This window comes from Daktulosphaira vitifoliae, unplaced genomic scaffold (genome assembly GCF_025091365.1).
Source record: "Daktulosphaira vitifoliae isolate Bord-2020 unplaced genomic scaffold, ASM2509136v1 Scaffold_3, whole genome shotgun sequence".
In the NCBI taxonomy this organism is placed as follows: Eukaryota; Metazoa; Arthropoda; class Insecta; order Hemiptera; family Phylloxeridae; genus Daktulosphaira; species Daktulosphaira vitifoliae.
The window spans coordinates 24,482,185-24,504,813 of NW_026099574.1; the positions used below are offsets into that span (position 1 = coordinate 24,482,185).

Here is a 22,629-nt window from a genome sequence, read left to right on the forward strand (position 1 = left end):
TAAAATTTTATTTTTCCCTTTTCTTTATTTACAAACTTAATTAATTTAACCAAATCTTGAGACAACTTACGGATGCTCCGACGAGGATTTTATTTATTTTTCTCCTGTATCGATGGCCACGTCTTACTGTTACATAGCGTTATATTTTTAACATAAGTTTGCATTATATATTATGTTATTTTAGTAGATTTTTTCATATATANTTTTATTTATTTTTCTCCTGTATCGATGGCCACGTCTTACTGTTACATAGCGTTATATTTTTAACATAAGTTTGCATTATATAGAATGTTATTTTAGTAATTTTTTCATATATATATTTATATACTTATACAGAACGAATTACTCTTATCATGAACCTCTTAATTAACCACACAATCAAAATTTAAGAATTATTCTATTGGTTTCTTTTAGTTCAACGTTCTTCTTAATGTATCAATCATAAAACAAATTTTATATTCATTTCTTAAACCACCTTGTAAGGGAGTCAACTTTAATATCTCAAATGACTACACACATAATCAACTAGCTTATTTAATAGTTAATTAAGTAAAAAGCTGGTTCATAACACCTTTTCTAACATTATTTCGGTAGTTATTGATCTATTTATATGTTGGTGAGAGGAAGATAAATGTCTAGTTATAAAAATAGTGGTACTTACTTTTCAACTCGAGACATTAATTTAAATTATTACTAACTTCCGAAATATCGGTCCAAAAGCTGTTATCAATCAGTCATGTTCATACTATATACTTGACATGGTTACAAGGAGAGTTTTAGAAGCAATGGACCTCCCAAAAATTAGAACTATTTTCTAAAAATGGTTCCCTATAGCAAAATTAGTGTAATCCCTCCCTCAAATTAAAAATATATTTATGCTGGATGCGCGCCTTGTACTTGAACCCTAGCCTGTAATTATTTTCATATAAAAATTTACATGCTAACATTGATTTCATGAATTTTTTTATACTTCACTAAATTCGCTATTTATAGCAAACGTTATTGTATTATCAATATTAACGTATTACATCAATTGTTTTCTGAGAGCAAACCTTAAAATTAAAAATGTTGTAAATATCCCATAGTATTATGTTTATTGTTATTCTATTATCAATTTTATTGATAAAAATAAAATTGCAATTAAATTTTTGGTAAATGTGAATATTGATTTTTATGTAATACTTTATTTACATACTAAACCAAAAAAAGCTTTAACCACTTTTTTAAATTTGTAACAGTCAATTACAGTCATTAAATTTTTCGCTGTAAAAAAAGTATCGATGCCCTGATTATTTATAATACAACTTTGTGAATAGAATTTTTTTTTTTTAATTATTTATTGATAATTAAATATATATTTAGATAACGGAGCTGATAGTAAAAATTTCATTTCTGGAATATTTTGTTTTTATATTTCATAAATTTCTTGGTATTATTTAAAATTATTTTTTCAGAAGTTTTAATTTTTGTGATATAATCATGAAAAAACTTTAAATCATACTTCCTTTAAAAGTTATTAAAAAAAAAAAAAATTAATATTTGTTTTGGCTAATTGTAAATGTATTAGTTGTTGATTATTGAATACAAATTATAGGATATTTTATTTGTTTTCATAATCATTTTATAATTTTAAAAAAATTAGCTTAAAAATTTCATTATTTTAATTTAAAATTTGAATGACACTGATTTAAGGTTATCTTATTTAAAGACAAATATAATGACGTTCTTAAAGATATTTTTTTTTTTAAATCATATCTATTTAATTTTAAACTCATAATCTTTAGGGAATATATTTTTAGTAGATGAAAAATATGATTTTTAGCTATATTAAAGTATTTACAAAGGAGGACATTTAATTCATTTTTTATATACATATTTCACTTTATTCATTATGTTCTTAAACTTTTTTTTGAATTAAGCCTTGTTTTAGTGTAACAGAAGTTTTTTTCTCTTATAAAAATACACTTTTATTTTATGTTTATTTTACATTTTATTTGAATTGATTAAAAATGTGTATTATGTATTAATAAAATATTATTAGATGTATCAAGTAGAATCAGAATGTTCGATTAAACTATTGTTTAGGTCAATGCAATGTAAAAAAAAATTATTTTGTTTGGTTGGGATATTTAATACACGACCCAAGTAGCAAAAAAATATTTCTTTAATATTTAAAAAACATATAAAAAAAAAGATTTGTTTCAAAAAGGTTTTAAAAATATTTTAATAGCCGCGATTAGATTAAAAATTAATGTTAATCACATTAAAAAAAATTTTTATATCGTTAAAAATAAATGTAAAAATATATTTTTGCGTAATGTTTTATTTAAATTGTTTAAATAATTTCTTTATATTTTAAATTAATTAAATTATAACTAATAGCATAAATTAATTGATAAGATATAACTTTTAATTATCATAGTTAAAAAAAAATTTGATATTTTTTATAAATTATATATGTAATATAGAACATAAATGAAAAACACTAATATAAAATCGAATACCTTTGATACTTTCTATAAAATAAAATAAATACACTTCATTAAAAAAGTTTTAATATTTTTTAAGTTTTTAAAAATATTTTTTTAGACTAGGAAGATCTACGGTAGGCCAAATATTTATTTTCCGACATCTATTCCAAAAGACATGGGAGTTCGACAAGAAAATGCATGTACTCTTTATCGACTTTAAGGAGGCATACGACAGTATCCATGGCAAAAGCTTAATAAATATTCTTTATATTTAATGTTATTGAATAACTTCCCACAAAAATTAGTGAAACAGTNTTAAGGAGGCATACGACAGTATCCATGGCAAAAGCTTAATAAATATTCTTTATATTTAATGTTATTGAATAACTTCCCACAAAAATTAGTAAAGTCAGGCGAAACAAGCATTATGGAAACATTCATTAAAATAAGAGTAGGAGAAGCTGAAAGCGACACAATAATAGTGAAATCAAGTCTAAGACAGGGGACTCATTGTCACCTATTCTATTAAATCTAGTATTGGAAAAAGTTATAAGGGAGGCCAACATCGGACACCAAGAGGGGGTGTCACTACAAGATTTTCCATGGCATTATTAGCATATGCAGACGATTTGGTCCTCATGAATAAATAACACGATGGCCTCAGAACACTATTCGGCCGTTTGGAGGAGACAGCGAAAATGGTTGGCTTACAAATAAACGAAGGCAAACCGAAGACATGGTGGTGGTAAGAAAAGATAATATGAGAATATATCCTTCCTTTAGAGTGGGTAACCATGAATTCAATCGAATCAAACAATTTAAATAATTAGGTATTGACCAAAAAAAATGAAACTGAAAAGGAAGTAGCAACAAGAATCCTGTCGGGAAACAAATGTCTTTACGGACTGACAAAGACACTAGAGTCACGGTCCCTGCCGAGAGAAATAAACATACACTTGTATATTACACCATTACGCCCAATAATTACATAAGGAGCAGAAATATGGACTTAATGAAAAATGGAAGAAAATAAATTGATTATTCTGGAGAGGAAAATCCTAAGAAAGATCTTTGGTCCAGTAAACGACGAGGAAACTGACGAAAGAAGAATTAGAAAAAACAAATAATTAGAGAAGCTCTTTTATCATTCAAACATATTAAATATAATCCAGAGTAGGAAGTTACAGTGGGCTGGTCACCCCTGGCGAAGTCAGAACCCACTACTGTACATGGTATGGGCAAAAGGGAGGAGGCCTCTTGGACGACCCCGTTTAAGATAGGAAGACGTGATAAAAAGAGACGTAGAATCATTAAATGGAGACTCAGATTAGAAAACAAAAGAAGCCGACAGAGAGACTTGGAGTATTGGTTGTTTGACGGGATGGTCCTAGTTAATACCCAAGAAAAAAAAATATTTTTTTATTGCTTGAGCTAGCTTAAAATAAAGCTTTTTCGTTGACATTTTGTGATCGTATTCGTATTACCAACAATTTTATTAAAATTTCATTGAATAAATATCAAAGATAAAATTAAAACATTATACTTATGACGTAAAATATTTTAGTTTTAGAACCAAATTTTTTTTGATATAAAAGATGGCATTATGTGAATTATTGTTTTATCATTGCGTTCTAATGTAAAAAAATGTATACTTATTTTTAATCTTTATAAATAAGTAATTGTAATATTTTTTAAAGTTAATAGAGTGTAATTTAATTTATCTTTTTTTCTCATACAATGAAATTATTTTATTTTACCGTCGTTTCATTATTTTATATCTTTAGGAATACAGTAGAAAATAGTAGAGATAGATCATTACCTCTAGAATGGTCTATTCTTGAGTCGATTTCTAACGTTGATAAACTTTCTGGTATAAGTTATACCATCGAAGCTCAAAAAATTACATGGGATAGCCTCAATATAATAAAATCGGATATAGTGTCGTACTCGGAACATGAAGTCAATGAAAAGTTGTGTCATGCAACGATGCTTTTGAGCTGTGATTATGGTTTTTTTTTGCAAGATTTGTTTGCATTTTTGGAAAAACTAAGCGAACATTGTAGATATTATTATACACACGATTATAGACATGATTTAAAATCGCGTTGTTATGAGTTGCATCATTTAATTTTAAAAGAAAGTAATGAAATGATAAAAATGTTATTCAGTACATTAGATTTTTTAGTTGATTTCACTAATGTAGATGATACAATTAACCAAGTTTACGAAGAATTAAAACATTTTGTTGACAACATGTCTGATAATATGATTGTGACTGATCTTAACGGTGTTTTAGTAAATGATATCTATGTTAATGAATGGAACCTATATGACGATATACATTTTTATATTTCAACGCTTGAAAATGAAGAACACGAGATAATAATGGACAATATATATTATATAAAAAATCTCTTACTAATATTTATGAACAAATATACTTGTTTAACTTTAAAAAAAAAAATGGAATTTGAAAGTTTAAATTTCATTTACGATTTTCTACTGTATGACACAAACAAAACACAAAGTTATGTCGGACCAATTAAAGAAGTGGATATGATTAAAATAAAAAAATCACTTGAGAATATATATATTAAATTAGTAGATGAAATAGTTATTAAATTTAAGCTTTAAATGTGATATAATAGAAAAAGAATAATATTTTTTTAAGTGTCCCGCGTGTTTTTAAATTGTGAGTATAATTTATGTCATAATGTTTTGTAATATTATTTTTGTAGTTATAATTCATGTAATTAAAATAATTACAAAACAATTATATTCTAAGATATTTACTAAATACGTTTCTTTATTTATATAAACAGAAAATAAGTCCTATAATACATAAACATATACAATAATATAGTTTATTTAGTAAATATTATTAAGTTAACAAATTTAAAATAAAGTAGCAACTAACATTTTAAATACCTATTAATTATATGCCGATATAAAACAGACAATTATTATAGTATTATTAAGTTAAGGCGAGGAAGAAGAAGAATTATTATATTATTATAAAATAAATATTTATAAATAGAAAATAGAAAAGAATCAATACAGACTGCACGTGGCATAGTTAGAACAAGTACAGATAATATCTCACAGCGATTAATGTTACTATCTTAAAAAACGTTTCGATGCGAATCTGTAAAATTTCACAATAGTTTGTATATTTGTAATTTAGTCATTTGTTATGTTTCAAAATCTCACTCAAATTATAAAATAATTTTTACTTTCACTTTGACGGCAATTTTATTATTGTAGAACAATCGTCGGATATATATATTTTAATATGGTTGTTTACATCAAAAATTGAATATAGGTTAAAAGTTATGTCATATATTTAGGACTATTTTTAAAAATTGAATTGAACATTATTTTTCTAAGTTTCTAAAATTAAGGGTTTTTTCAACTTTCGGCGATTATAGAACCTATCAGTTGAACCAGCTAGATTAAAATCGAATACATTTGGTGCATAGATCAACAAGATCTCCATTTTTCACAAAATGAACGAAACAAGCAGTCGCACAAAAATGTGATCTGTACTGTACAATTAGCTTGCTGGCGTATGTATTGAAAATACTGACAGTAATTATGACAAGAAGAATGGAAAATAAGCCATATTGTAAAAAGGTCAGTTTGGGTTAAAAAGAACATGGTTACAAGGGAGGCAATAGTGGTGCTAGTAACACTTATTGAGAAAGAAAGCCTACATATACAGTTTTTGTTGATATAAAAAAAATGTTTGACAATATCAACAGGCTCAGTAATGTTCAGATGCTAAATAGAACAGATATAGAATACACTGAAAGAAGATTACTGTTTAAACAAAATCTGATGAAAACAGCTGTTATAATATAAGCAAATATGATGAGGGATCATGCATAATAAAATAAGTAAGGCAGTGATGTATTCTCTCTTCTAGCATATGCAATGCATATGTCCAAAACATAATTAGAGAGAAAATATATTTGGGTATAAAGCTGAATGGTAAAAAAATTGGTATGCTACGATTCACAGATGATATAGCAGAAATAGTTGCAAACGAAGAAGAATTGCAATGGTTGCTGAGATGTATAGACAAAACTTACCATTGGGTTTTGGAATGAACATTGGAATAACTTTTTATTATTCTCTCATACTTGAAAGTAACGAGTCTCGGAAAATTTATGGAGCTCTAAGCCAGCAATCCTATTTTACATTTACGCATTCAACTTAATTTTTACTAAATTATTTACGATGTATTTAAAAAAACATTTAATAGTTTTGATATCATTTTTTTTTTTATATTTAACGTTTTTTTTTTAAAGCTATTGCCTTTTTCAGAAAAACGAGAAAACTTATATATCCTAATATAACTAATTCGAACACCGGTACTCACGCATCGAGGGACGATGCCTTATTGATTGAGCTAAGTAGTTTTTATATCATAAAAACTTAAGAGTATAATATTCAATTTGTGTCTACTCTATCCCAACTACTTGGAATGGGCCACCCTTAATCTGAATCCGTATGCAACTTAAAAATAAACGTTCAAATATAATTTGCAGCTACTATGATACACTACAAAAGTATAAAGAAAAGAAAAGAAAAATAAATGGATTCGACATGTATTGAAACATGATTGGTTACTGGGATTAATTATAGAAAGCTGCATAGAAGAAAAAAATGTAAGGGGAAGACCACGACGAATAGAGTGTATGCAACAAATAATGACAAACCAATGGTGTAATTATTCCGAATAAACAGAACCAAGTAACAGGAAAGAGTGGAGAATTGCTATAGACTAACATCAATATTGATTACAAAATAAAAATTGTGAAAAAATATGTTACTGTTCCAGTTGTTTATCATTTTTTTTAAACACTTTAACACGGTCCCTCGTCGCTTCGTGTTGCACGGAGCCCCGCGACCCGCGCCACCTTTGTTGCCGTCGCCCTACTGCGTGTACATGGCAGTTGGACTGACACCTCGTGCCATACGCCACGGCGCCAAGTTCAGCAAGTGCCACACGGCCAACGACGACCCGCCGCAAAAAGTCGCCTTCTTCATACAAAACTGCCCTCACCGATTCAACGTCGACACATCTTTCGATTATTTGTGCTGTGCAACTCTTAATTTCTTATTATATTATTTGTAATTGTTGTTTTTATTGTGTTCGAATAAACGACTCTACGTTGATTGTTTTTAATTGATTGTGTCGACTATCGTTTGTTCATCATCACCACTTCCCTCATACACAATTTTTTTAAATTATTTTATTTTATTTGCTTATAAAGTAACAATTATAAATTATTTAATTTAAAGTTTTTAATAGTTGTGTTTTGTCAAGAAACGAAAAAGTGATTTGTTTATGTGTTTTAGTCACATTTGATTGGTTGTTATAAAGCTATTTCATGGTAATTTGTCGATTTCGATTGAAAAACAATAATTTTATTAATTACGAAACTAATACATTTTTGATTTTATTTCGAATTCTTAATCAAAGTTTTTTTTATAAAAATTAACGTTAGAAATAGTTATAATATAACTTAATATAGCCATCATACAGTTTTTTTTCATTAAATAGTGTAGTATATATTTTAAGGAGAATTATTAAAAACAATTATTAATTAAAAGTAGCTTAATAATATTATCTTTTATAATATCAGCTTACGACCTTAGAGGGCTTAAAAGAAAAAAAAATCTTTAACTTAACATGGGACATCCAGAGTTAAGTTTATACTAATATTTTAATTTTGTTGAAAATAATTTGATGATGTTAATAACAAGTGGTAATTGAATAAAACTTTATTAATCTTATTCTTCTAAAAACGATTTTTGATTAAATAAATTTCGAAAGAAACTTAATAATTGTATAGAATAAAAAATGAAGTTTAATTAAATTTAATTTTAAATGAGTTTTTATTATTTTTTCAAGTATTGGCTATTATTATTGAAACTTTATGTATAAGTCGAGTACAATTATACCACGACCAACGTATTTTAATTAATATTTTTGATATATAGCATTTCAATGGAAAAAACTAAATGAAGATATCATTTAATTTTTGCAATAGTCCCTAATTAATAATACTGAATAAATAATTTTTCGTATTCAACAAAAATAAGGTGATAATTTTTACACTTGTTTTATTTTCTTATCTTAAGTTATTAAATATTTTATTTCCTTGATGATAATTTTCACGCACTTGCTTCAATAAAATATGTGTACAAACAAATGTATGTTTTAGAAAAAACTCGAGCGTTTTTTATTTTTAAATATTGATGATAATTGAGAATATAAATTATTTTTATTTTAATAATATTTATTTTAATAAAATTTATAAATTCCATGCTCTAAAATTGACATAATGGTGTCAATCTATCTCATTCAACTGTACCCGATTACTGCCTTAAGCGTTTGGATACTTTTCATTTATTATTAAATTAATGCATAAGCTATATTATTTTAGTTTTTATTATTTTTATTAGACTCCACGTCATGTCGTGGGGGTCTAATAAAAATAACTATGTCATTAATCAAAAAATAAGCGATATTAATATACAATGACTATCAAGTTAAAAGAAAATTTATTGCAAAAAATAATACCCATAAACAAAATATGGGACGGGGAAATATATTACTAGTTCCATAAAAATAAATGTTAACGTTCACTAAAATAACTTGTCGTATATGTCAGTTGTTGAATAAGTAATGTCCAATCAATATTTAACTTCAAAGGTTTTAATTTACCATATTAAATAATTTAGGGAAATAATTTTCCACAATTTTATTCTATGTTAATGTTATTCATAACATGATCACTTTCAATTGTTGATATTCGTGTACATTAATTACTATAATAACTATGATGCCTAAAGATAAATAAATTTATAAAGTAATAATTAATTTATAAATTATTATTACAGTAGCTACTTATAACAAACCAAAGGCAAATCACCTTAGTGTCATCGACGTCAATTTTATATGTATTACACGATAAAAAAAGAACCGCCTCCAAATTTTTTTTTGCTCATTACTTATATTGAGGTTGGAACCACTGAATTATTTTTTTTTTAAATATTCTATTTGGAACCTTTATGAAATTTATAGAATGTTTAGTAAGTAAGAAAAAGGATTTGTATTGTTGTTTTTGTTTATAACAATTGTCTTGTTTCTTTATTTACTGAACGCTCTTTTTATTAAACGCCACTTTATTTGGTAAGATTTTTTGTAAATATAATTATTTTTATTAAATTAATTAATAAATAAAAACGATAATAATAAATAAATAAATAAATTCTTTATTTGTAACGTATTTTCACAAGTAGTTATAAATTATTGGAAGAGTACAGTGTTGAACAGTTCAATAATCCTTATCTTTTAATAATAAAACTGAATTATTAAATGTTCAAAAGTCGAATAATAAACAAAAACAACTGTTTTTACTCATACAATTAAATTTTGATTTTATAACATTGTTAATTAATAAAAAAACTTATTTTAACCTAGAAATTCACTTGGAAAATATCATACAAACTGAAATATTTATTTAACTTGTTTTTTCTTACGTAATTAAGTCAAAATAGTAAATTAGAGATGCGACAATATTTTGAAAATTTATCAATCGAAATCTGTATTATTATTATTATTACTTATTTTATTATTTTTAAATCAAAAAAATATACATGATAACGAATTTTTAAATAATATTAGCCACAAGTTGATCATTAATTTTCATTGATTAATTTTTTCATATAATATAGCCAAAATGGTTACAAAAATATATTCATTCACATTTATTTCTGTGATTCTAATTATGACTACTTAAAAATCAAGTTGCACATTTTTGTCTTTAAATGTAAATATTATTCAATTTTCAAGTAAGTTCTTGAATTTTAAAAAAATTTCAACTAAAACCAGTTTATTCAATATTGTATTTTGGTTTCATCGTATACAAATGTATTAATCACAGGTTATGTAGCGTCTTCATTTCCAAATTCACGCCATCAGTATGATCTTGTTAGAGTTAATTCTGATTGTCAATTTAACACACACACACATTTCAAAATTATTGTACACTAGAAATGCGAAGTCAGTTAAACGTTTTAGCCGAAGGAGACTAGCCATTGGTTACAGAGCATAAGGAGCAGGCTGTGTGTTCGGTCGAGGTTGTTTTAGGAGTCCCATGTATCTAGCCACATTTCGACACTTGGAGACAACTTCTTCCTGGACCAGTGAAAATGACATGGCAATCAAGACCAGTCCGAACAACAGGTATCCACAGCAAGCAATTAACTGCAGTTGACCGTTTTGCGTGTCGGTGCCTTTAAAAGATTTCCCAGGTACAAAGTCACCAAATCCTATTGTTGATAAGGTTACAAAACAAAAATAAGCGCCATCGATGAATGTCCAATCTTCCCAAGTGGCAAACACAGCGGCACCTAGACATATGTAACCGACCAAAACTAACAACACCAAAATCACCGGTACACCAGGCGGCGCGGGGGTTCTCACTGGTTTTTTAGATGGTTTGATTGTGTGTACATTCAAAATCTGCTGTGACCGCTCTTTTTGATGGTGGTTTTTAATTAATGGTATTCTAGAAGGTGTGCCGTAAGTAGTATTGCGAATTCGACTGAAAAAATCAAATCAAATTTAATCATTTTAGAGGCTATACAAATGTAAAAATTTACATAAATAACATAATATGTATACCATTCATAGCAGTCTTCATTTTCATCGTTGTAGGAGTAATCTTCTTCGGGAACTGTTGACAAATCTGAACTGTCGCCCAATTGTCTAAGAATATGTGCAGCTACATGATCGTGCGTGGGCGAATTTGCCAATTGGTATTCTGCACATTCACATAGAACGTTTTTTGCCTCAGAAGTTAAACGGTACACAGGCTTGCTTCCTAAAAAGTTTATTTTGTTTCATTTTTCTGATTATAAAAAAAACAAATGTTATCATTTTCGATAGGCAATGATTAACTCAGCGGGTTTAATATTGAATCAGATCCGTATTTTCTCAAATAGCTTTTTTTGTTGGTTTTAAACATATTTTTCTGATTATTCAAAATATCATCAAAAAATATTGTAATATTGATTTTATTTATTTAAATAAAATCATTGGCTAAATCAGTATTGATTTGGCCCGCTGGGAAAGGATTCCTAGATAAGTTTAATGACCGAGAGTAAGTGATTATACCAAACGTATTGTTTAACATAATTTATATCAAACCATAGTTCTGTTTGATAAATGTATGATAATTAAGTAATTAAAAAATTTACAATTCATACAACTATTTGTCATCCATTAATGTTCGATTTCACCTTTACTAATATCAGAGATGTAATCAGGGTATTGTTCTGAGGGAGATATACATAAGAAAGCTCTTCACTTCACCCTTCAAATAAAAAAAAATGTTTTAACCGTGTAATTATTTTATTTTGATAAAACTATGCCTTTCATCATCCTTTATTACGCTTCAAATTTATATAGGGTTCATCAACTTAAATTAATCACTAATAAAATAATAATAATTATGAATATATTGTCATACCTATAGGTTTTCGCAATTTTGATACTTCTGGATCAATTTTATGATGTCCGTTTAAAGAATGTGCGGAATGTGGGGACATTTTAACCTCAGTCATCGATTTACACTTCTTCATTGCCTTTTCTCTTCGACTTTCTAAATATGAATTTTATTAGACATTTTTACATAAACAAATACTTTAAATAATTATTAATTAAAAACATAATAAATATATTTTTCATAAAACAAATATCTGTGTTAATACAGTAAATATTTGTTTAAATTAAGAATTATTTAGATTTTTTTATAAAATAAATCGTGTTTACATCTATTAAATTATTTATTAGTAAAATTTATTAAGAATCGTGCATAATTAATAATTCAATTAATCATTAATTATTTTTTCATACTACATCGTTAGTATATCACAAAGTACTAGAAACTTTAAAAAAAAATCTAGATAATCTAATATTTTTGAATTATATGTAAAAATCTGACACGGTCTCGCGTCGCTTCGTGATAGACAGTGCTCCGCGACCCGCGCCACCTTTATCAGCTGTCGCCCTGTTGAGGGTATTTGGTAGTTTGTCTGACCAACACCGCGAGCCATATGCTACGGTGCAAAGTCCAGCAAGTGCCGCACGGCCACTGCAAATGATACGTTGAGGCTCCTTGCCGCTGTCAAAGTGACAACGTCGATAATGTACGCCATCGGCTCCGGACGTGTCGTACGACCGGACTGGACGAACCGATCTGCACCCGCGTACCGTCGCCATCAACGCTGCTAGCTTTTTGGTACACCGACGATCACGCCGGACACCGCAGCGCCAACGCCAGCGAAAGTGCCGCTCCGATATAATGCGAATACTTTAATTAATCGTGTTGGTCTTTTCGGTTCCTTTTAAACAAACTGTTGTCGCTCATCAATAGGAAACGGCCTACGGTGTCTATTATCAAGACCAGTGTCGACTACATTATTGCGACTTGAGTCGTGTCAAAAAGGTGTGAATCGCAACCAAAAATATTAACAATATTGGCGCTATCTCGTTTAAAGAGCATACAATAATTTCATTTTTTTTTAAGGAGCTAATAAAAACAAAGTAAAATATTCGATTTTCAAAAAAAAATACATAAAAGATATGACGTAAAATATAATAATAACAATGGACCAATTCAAAATGTCATCACGCTGTTTGTTATGATTCGAGTTAAAGCGAAACTATTATATTGCTTCATATTGTTTATGTATTTCATTTAAAAATGTTGCATGATAAAATTATAATGACTATTCGAGGCCATCATTTATGGAAGATTATGGTGTTTATTTATTTATTTATTTTTACCTTGATTAAACAGACCTTTTATTAAATAGAAATGTTTGTTTAAAAATAAGTATTTTTTAAATTATAGTTATTTAAATTACCTAACGCCCTCACTATTTATTACTATTTTTTCTATTATAACCTTTTATGTCACATCAAAGTCAAAAATAAAAAATTATTTTATTCGGTTTGTGATATATACTGATTGTACTAACTCTCAGTTGGTTTTATTTTATTAATATATTATAACCAAGCTAAACAAATACAACATGTATAATACTTAATCCATTTTTAATGAAATATAAACTACCAAGCTGATATATATATTTATTCAAATTTTACAACATCTAATAAAAAATTTTTTAATTATAATTTATTTAAAATATAGATAATCAAATCAACATTTATTTTCTTAGAGTAAATAGATAGTTAATCATTGTTGATGTAATAATACCTACATTTTTTACATTTTTTTTTGTCTACGATGTATTGAATTATGTTTTTTATCGAGAATAGATTTAAAAATTATTTAATAATACATATAAGTATTATATAAGTTATTGACAATAGTGTAATAAAACTTAATATTAAGTTAACAGAAACGAATTAGAAACACGAAAATAACTTTGCCTATATTACAACTCGTTAAAAAATAAATATAGAAATAGTTATTTAATGTTTTTATATTAAATTTAATTTCACCGCATTTTATAAAACTATTTCCTCGCTAATACTTTAAATAACTTTTTTTTTTCATTTAATAAAAATAAAAAATAATAATGCCATTGAACTAATGTATAAATAGAGTAAATTACAATAATACATAATAACAATTGTGCTAGTATTGATATGTTTTTTAGCTTCAATGCGAAGCTGAGAAGGTATTGGTTTTACTATGATGTGTTTTTTTTTTTGTGTCTGGTACCACTTTTTCTCAGCTCTCACTAGACAGATTTCTTTTAACGATACGTCAAAAGATCATAAATTGTATCTAGTCTCAAAAATTGAAAACATTTCCCTCGATCCCGTAAATAAGGTAAACCTCCAAAAAAATAAAAAATTTAAAGTCGCTAATTTTCGAAATTTTTTCAAATTTCTTTTCTTAAAACTGCCACAACTTTTTTAAAAACAACCATATCAATATAAATTTTTTTTATAAATCTGACCCTTCACCTGCCCACAGGGGGGGATTTAAAATGAGAACTTTTTTAACATAACCTTTAAAAGTGTTCCGGAAACTCTGATACTTATATATATATATTAAATTAAAGATTATGTAATATACTTAATTATGGAACAAAAAATTTCTTTTATTTTATTTTAAAAGACTTTATTTTGTCTTTATGGTAAAAATGGCTACCGAATGCTATTTTTGTGTGAAAATTCTCGATTATTTTTTTTACATTTTTAACTTTTTAATGCTATAACTTTTTGAAAAATGTGTGGATCAATAAAATTTTTTTTTATAGATACATGATGTCCTTACCATTTTGTATACTTTTTTTTATAAATTTGACCCTTTACCTGCCCACAGGGAGGAATTAAAAGTTACAACATTTTTACAAAAAATTAACTTTTTCAATTTAAAATTGGAAAGTATTCCCGAAAGTTTGCCAGTTTTATATATATCTTAAATTAAAGCTAATATAATGTACTTTATTATAGAAAAAAAAAATTCGGACTTTATTTTGTTTTCATGGTAAAAATGGCTACCGAATGCTATTTTCGTGTGAAAATTCTCCATTTTATATTTTACATTTTAGCTTCGATGCGAAGCGGAGAAGGTATTAATTTTACTATGATGTGTTTTTTTTTTTTTTTTTATGTCTGTTGCCACTTTTTCTCAGCTCTCACTGGACCGATTTCTTTCGAAAATACGTCAAAAGATCACAAATCGTATCTAGTTGAAGACATCACCCTTAAAAATTGAAAAAAATTCCCTTGTTCCCCGCAAATGGGGGAAATATCCAAAAAAATTACAAATTTAAAAATCGCTAATTTTCGAAATTTTTTCACTTTTTTTTCTTAAAACTTCCATAACTTTTTGAAAAATCAACAAATCAACATAATTTTTTTTTATACTAAAACTTTAGATATTTACCTATCATTTGATATCATTTTTTTGAAAATCTATCAATTAACCTGCTCATGGGGGGGATTTAAAATAGCAACTTTTTTACAAAAATTAACTTTTTCAACTTAATTTTTGAAAATGTTCCGGAAATACTGCGTCCTTTAAACATATATCAAATTAAAGCTTATTTTATGTACTACAAAATGAAAAAAAAAAATTTGTCCCGACACTTTTTCTTCTACATTTAAACGGCTGCCGTAGTTAAAAAAACACTATTTTTGTGTTAAAATTTTCGATTTTAAATTTTCAACTTAAAAATGCTATAACTTTTTGAAAAATGTATATATCAGCACAATTTTTTTTTTATAAATACATTATAAGTACAGCTTTCATTTGACATACTTTTTATTAAAATTGGACAATTTCCCCTTATATAGGGGGCGTTCAAAACTTGAAATATTGTAAAAAACATAGATCTTTTTCAACTGAACTTTTGAAAATGTTCCGGAAATACTGCGTCCTTTAAACATATATCAAATCAAAGGTTATGTTATATACTATCAAATGAAAAAAAAAAATTTGTCCCGATATTTTATCTTCTATGTGCAAATGGCTGTCGAAAATTAAAAAAAAAGTGTAATGTTTGCGATAAAAATTATCTTTAATCGGGATGTTTTTTGTACTTAAAACTACTATAACTTTTTCAAAAATGAACAAATAAAAATAATATTTTTTTGTATTGAAACCTTAGATATTTCCCTTTCATTTGATATCATTTTTTTTGAAAATCTATCACTTATTCTACTCACTGGGGGGATTTAAAATAGTAACTTTTTTACAAAAAATAACTTTTCCAACTTATTTTTTGAAAATGTTCCAGAAATACTGCGCCCTTTAAACATATATCAAATTAAAGCTTATTTTATNCCTTTAAACATATGTCAAATTAAAACTTATTTTATGTACTATAAAATAAAAAAAATAAAATTTGTCCCGACGACCTACCTTCTATGCGCAAATGGCTACCGTATTCAAAAATACGCTTTTTTAACAAATTTTTTTTTTTTTAATTAAACACTATACACAGATTTGCATCGAAGCGTTTTTTATGATAGTAATTTTAATCACTGTCAGATATCATCTATACTGGACCCAACTATGCCTCGTCCCCACTGTGCCGCCACCCCACTGTGCTGGGTTTTTAACTTTATAATTCTATAATTTATTGAAAATTGTATTTATCAATACAATTTTTTCATGAGAAATAATTTTTATATCCCTCTTTCATTCGACATACTTTATCTTAATCAAGATATAAATAAGGAAATAAGATATCATGTGGGTTTAGGAATAATCCACCAATTTTTTAAAATTAAACACTATTTAAAGATTTACATTGAAGCGTTTTTTATGATAGTGATTTTAATCACTGTCAGATATCAGTATACTTGATCCAACTATGCCACGTTACTACTGTGCCACAACCCCTCTATCCTGGGTTTTTGTTTTTGATAATATAAAAATCTGATCAAATTATTATTTAATTTTAATTTATCGAGGTGTTATCAATCCTCCCTTCCATTTAACGTTATTAATGTTATGTAATTGAATAATTCAACAAAATACTTATTATAAATTTTATGTACAGATTGTTTTTTAAATAAAAAAAAAAAATTTTGATTTGCTCAATATTCGGAAAACGAAACGCTGCCATTTTTTTAAAATTTACCCATAAAACATAATAAGGCTGTGTATTTAAGTGTTAGTTAATCACCTGCTCACATCGTAGACCATAAAATCGATGTATCATTTTTTAATTAGTGTTCATGGTGGTCAATTAAATTTCTTAATACATTTCCGTAGGAATAATAACCATTATTGTAATTACTTTTTGAGAATTTAGTACTTGAAATGAATGAAGTGAAAACATGACATTTTATTAATTAAAAAAAAGTGTAAACTCTGTGCATAAAAGCGTTACTTTGCCTACTTATAAAATTAATTGAAAACATCCTTGACAACAATCATAATAACATAAATATTGCCGACAATGTTTTAGGTAGATGGTTTTAAAGCATTAAATTTTAAACAGTGTTTTAGTTGATAGTATTACCTGATTTTCGTTTTTTAGAACAACACGTATGGGAATATGCAAACTGAAATGTGCCTGCCAACAAGGATCCCAAGTTGGATATACAAAGTAACATGAGAGGCACGCCAAACAGAGCATATACCATAGTTACAATTTTACCTTGTGGTGTTTTTGGTGCTAAATTACCATACCCTAGAAATAATTAAAGACCATGTTATATTAGAATGTTGCACAAATGTAGAATAATTTCCGTTTTTATAAGAAAAACATATATGATTTTAAAAACTTATTTTCATAAAATTTGTCGTGTTAAAAGGTCATTTATGTCACTAAGTTAATAACGTAAACAGTATATGGAAAGAGTATAAATTTAATTTTAATAATTTATGAATAATAAATTTAATTAAATATGTCATTCAGATAAAATACTAAAAATTACTTTCACAATTATTTGAGCATAGTAACATTTGTTATTTCACAAAATTTGAGAGATATGGTAGAAAATCAAACATAGTATGTTTTACACAGCATAATATATTATGAAATTTTTTTTTTATAATTTTCACAATAAAATTAATCAAAATGATAGTTGAGATAAGCGTTAAGGAATAACCAAATATATTGATTTTATTTCTAATATTTTTTAACTTCACATTGCACCTTATAAACATCTGGTTTCACCAACTACAAAACTGAAAACATTAAAATTTTACATGAACATTAGTTTAAAAGTTTGTATCAGTCTTTAAATTCGTTTAAATAATGCATTTATATTTCTTTATTCTATGTAATTCAAAAAAATGATCCGCCTAAAGTTGAGAACTTGAAAGAAGTTTTTGTAAATTCACCTATATTAAAGCTTGGCAGTATAAGTAGTTTATAAAATTTAGTATTGTAGGCTTAAGTTGTCAACTTATAATTTTATACTTCTATTCTTCCACACTTCATATATCATGTTATATTATTATGAAAGTTTAGAAGTGTTAAATCTACTAACTCGAAAAGTGTATAAATCGAGACAAGTACATAGAAGCCTGTTGGAAATACATTATAATAAAGCAAATTATATATTACACACAAAAATAAAAATAGTTCCTTTTAATATTGAACTTCCTTTGCGTAATTAAAGTACTCATTTATTCTAAAATCCGTTCAAATTATTCATCAAACACATATTTGTTTGGTTCTCACCTTAACTCTAAACTTAACTCTAAAACTCTTAATTGTATTGTACCAACCAATTTTAACTTACACTTAAAGTTATTAAAAATGTGATTAGAAATCAAGTTGTATTCATATACAACTATATATAGATCTATTAGATCTATTTAATTTATTAGCTACCTTTGTATATTTTTGTCCATATACCTTTGGGTATCTTTATAAACATTATTTTTTTCTTGTAAATAACTTAAGTATTGATTTTTTAAGTATTACTTTTGTATAAAGCTAAGAAGGTACTTCCAACATATAATTAAAATATTTTATCTTATTTGAAAGCTATTTATTATATGGTATTAAAATTGTATTATAAAAAGATTTTTTTTTTATCAAATTAATACTAAATTTCTAGTATAGTACTATAACTGTAGTGTTAATTTTTATTCTATAGTTGTGCTTACCAATAGTTGTTATTACAGTAACAGAATATAACAATGCACCAGTTAGTGACCACTGTTCAGTATTTTTGTCATAGCCCTGTATATTTGTTGTAGACATTATTTGCGTTTCAAATTTATGAAGTGGTTCATAAACCATCTTTGTCCAATTTAGCTCATGAAGAACATGCATTGTAACTGAAAATATAAACAGTTCAAATAGTTAACTTGATAAATAACGATAAAATTTAATTGATTAAGTATAGCAAATAAAAATTTATTAAAAAATAGAATTATACTAATAAATATATATATTTATATATGTATATAATCCGATCCATAGCCATCGTGTCTGCTATTTAGGACACAAAATACCATGGAAGTTTGTCGTCCTAATAATATTTTATTGTTTTAGTCCACAATTTTTCAATATATGAGGATACTACCAAAATGAAAAACCTAAATAAAAGCCACTTTATAATTTAATGATGTTCATTATATATTAAACTACCACACTTTAATTGATTAACATATATTGTTTATTATATTAATTTAAAATTATCTGTAATTATATTATGTTATTTTTATGGTGCTACAAATAAATGACTTTTTTTGATGTGCTGTTAAAGCAAAGTTCCTAATCAAATTAATAAAAAGTTATTTTCAGTAGCTCATGTATGATAATTAATTTAACTATGTGGGTCTACATAATTGTGTGTAGATCATCGTATCTTACAAATTTGTAATGTGTAAAAACAGGGTATATTTATAATATATATTTATATTATATGTTTCAATTTAAATTTGTACTTGTAATTTTTAAAATGATTTGTTAAAATTTTAGTTTAAGTAAATTTAAGTTTAGAAATATCAAAATACTTTAACTTCAACATTCATTTACAGCTTAAGAAGAAATCAGCTACCTATTTTTGATTACTATAATAAATAAGTACATAAAAACAGTTAACAGATTTTACGGTTCATTTTGAAGTTATGTAATATAGATAAAGTCAAATTAAAGATGTGATTAAATTTGGTTTAATTACTTGTTGTGACTTAAGGAATAAAACAAATTATTTTAAATATTCTCATTAATTATTAAGTTACCTTAGACAAAAAAAAAAGTTATATACATAATTTATGTACGTTTATGTTAACTAAATTCAATAAATATTGTTTTTAATCTAAACAAAATTTTATTTGTAAGTAATTTAAATAATTTTTCAATGAAATATAAATGATAAAATGTTTAAAATGAAATTTTTGTGTTATATACTAAATAAAATAAAATTTTACATTGAACTGCACTTTTATGAGCAATCATTATTTTCCACATATTAATTGCAACATAAATTATTTATTGTATAAGAAAAAGGGATATAACTAATGATTGTACAATGAGTTTGATTATTCATATGTAATAGAAAAAACGTAAAAATTAAGCTAATTTAGTTTGCATTTATTTTAAAATAAGTTAAAATACCTATGGACCAAAAATTAACAAGGAAAAGAATATAAGATAAGGACAAACCAGGAGATTTAATACCTATACGGAGAAGTTGACATCAACAGAGTCCTAAAAATTAGTAGATTAAGCTGAATCAGACACGTGTGTAGATTGGAGGAATCATAGTGCAGATTACAAGATGGATAACAAACACAAAAAACCTAGAAGACGTTCTAGACAACAATGGAAGGATAGAGTGGCCAAAGACTTAAAAAAACTTGGAATGGAGAATGACGAAGAAATGGCAAGATACAGAGACCGAAGGAGACTAGTGGTTGTTGCGGCAATGGGCCTAAAGGTCCTGTAAAATGCCTCGAAGAAAGAAAGTAATCTTAAGTAGAAGTATAAAATTTATTTTACAACATGGTATTTACCATGCTAAGTTTGATATTATGATTCTTCATACTATAATTATTAAATTAAAGTAATTTTGAATTTTTTATTTCAGTTTTATTCAAATTTTAAACAGTTTGTTTCTATTAGTTGATTGATTATACTTAAAATTGTTTTATATTTGTCTTCACTACATCAAGTTTCTACAAAATCATAGCATTCCACTTTTCTTATTACTTAGAACAATTCTATGACTACATATTATTTACGCGTTTTCCGTACACGAAACTACCATTAACTTTCTGAAAGCTCGAGCAGGAAATTAAAACTAATGAAATCCAAAGTCGACATTAGCAACCGTAATTGTGTTCAATTTTGGGCGTGGTACGTCATAAAAAATAGTGTAGGATCCCTATTACATGTCATCCTTTCCTTTAGGTTTTCATTGATCATAGTATCGTTATTCATAAATTTCGATGAAAAAAAATTCATAATTATGTTGTATCGTCATGGAATAAAAAATATTTATTGTATAATAATTTTATTATTAATTCTAGTACTATTTTATTGAACTCTAATTAATTAGCTTGTAATCAATGAATAATGCCTTCTAAATATTTTTTCCCAGATATTCTTTACAGTAAATTTAATTAATACTCATCATATTTATTAAAAAATAAATTAATGTATACAAAATTTTAAAAGTATTACCTTATTTTAAAACCGAATAATTTAGTTGTAAAATTTATTTTGAATAATTTATTATGGTAAATTAAATTATTATTAATAAAATTAAAATAAACGAAAAATTTATAAATTTATTTATAAAAAGAATTTAGAATGAAAGTTTTACAACTTCCAAGTGTTATATAAACATCATGTTCATTTAAACTTTAAACGACACGTGTATCAGCTTAAACTGTTAAGTTTAATAACAAAAATATAAAGACTTATCTTTTGAATTACAATTCTTTGTACCTTTAGTTGAATCTTATTATTACTGTTTTATAAAAATTACATAATATAATACCGCCAAAATTATTTTGTTAAATTTTTTATATATAATATATTGATAATGTTTTAAAAACAATAACCATAATAAATACAAAACTTTTTATTACGCATTATTGTATTACAATTTTTAAAGTTTCTTCATTTTTAATGAGAAAAATGTGTTAAATATTCATATCATATTAAAATTTATTATCTAATTATAATATGTTAACACACTTTAAAGAAATGTATCACTAGACAATCTTTGAATAGCTGTTAATTGCAACAGCTAATTAAACGGTTAACTGTTGATACTTAATATTTATTGAATGCTACATTTGTACATTTTTTTTGAGTTATTATATAATGCAATTACGTACTAACGTAATATTAAAAATACATAATTGATTTAACTATACTATTCTTTAAAAATTAAGATAATTGAACCATGTTCTGTGTAATTAACTTTACATTTACATTGAATAAAGACAAAATTATGGTACACTATATCAGATATAATATTAAAAATGTAACATTCGCTTATGTTCTAAAATAACAAATACAAACAGATAAAAATGATAATTTTATTGAAATTTTATTAGCTCTTATTAATATAACAAAATCCTTAACCAGCCATAGAAATGCTAGAATCTTAAGAAGCCATACAAATGCTCGAATATTAAGAAGCCATAAAAAGCATAAATTTTAAGAAGCG

At 25.9% G+C, this 22,629-nt stretch overlaps 1 protein-coding gene across 1 annotated transcript in view; it reads right to left on the reverse strand.

The window, feature by feature from the left end:
• Positions 1-10,008: 10,008 nt before the first annotated feature.
• The window catches only part of LOC126902902 (potassium channel subfamily K member 18-like), a 42,950-nt gene continuing 30,329 nt past the window's right edge, over positions 10,009-22,629 (reverse strand). The window contains exons 2-6 of the mRNA XM_050680614.1: positions 19,106-19,279; positions 17,505-17,675; positions 12,020-12,151; positions 11,173-11,371; positions 10,009-11,092 (exon numbers count right to left, since the gene is read on the reverse strand). Of these exons, the coding sequence (XP_050536571.1) occupies positions 10,588-11,092; positions 11,173-11,371; positions 12,020-12,151; positions 17,505-17,675; positions 19,106-19,279 (1,181 nt within the window). The 3' untranslated portion in view covers positions 10,009-10,587. The remainder of the gene's footprint in view (positions 11,093-11,172; positions 11,372-12,019; positions 12,152-17,504; positions 17,676-19,105; positions 19,280-22,629) is intronic.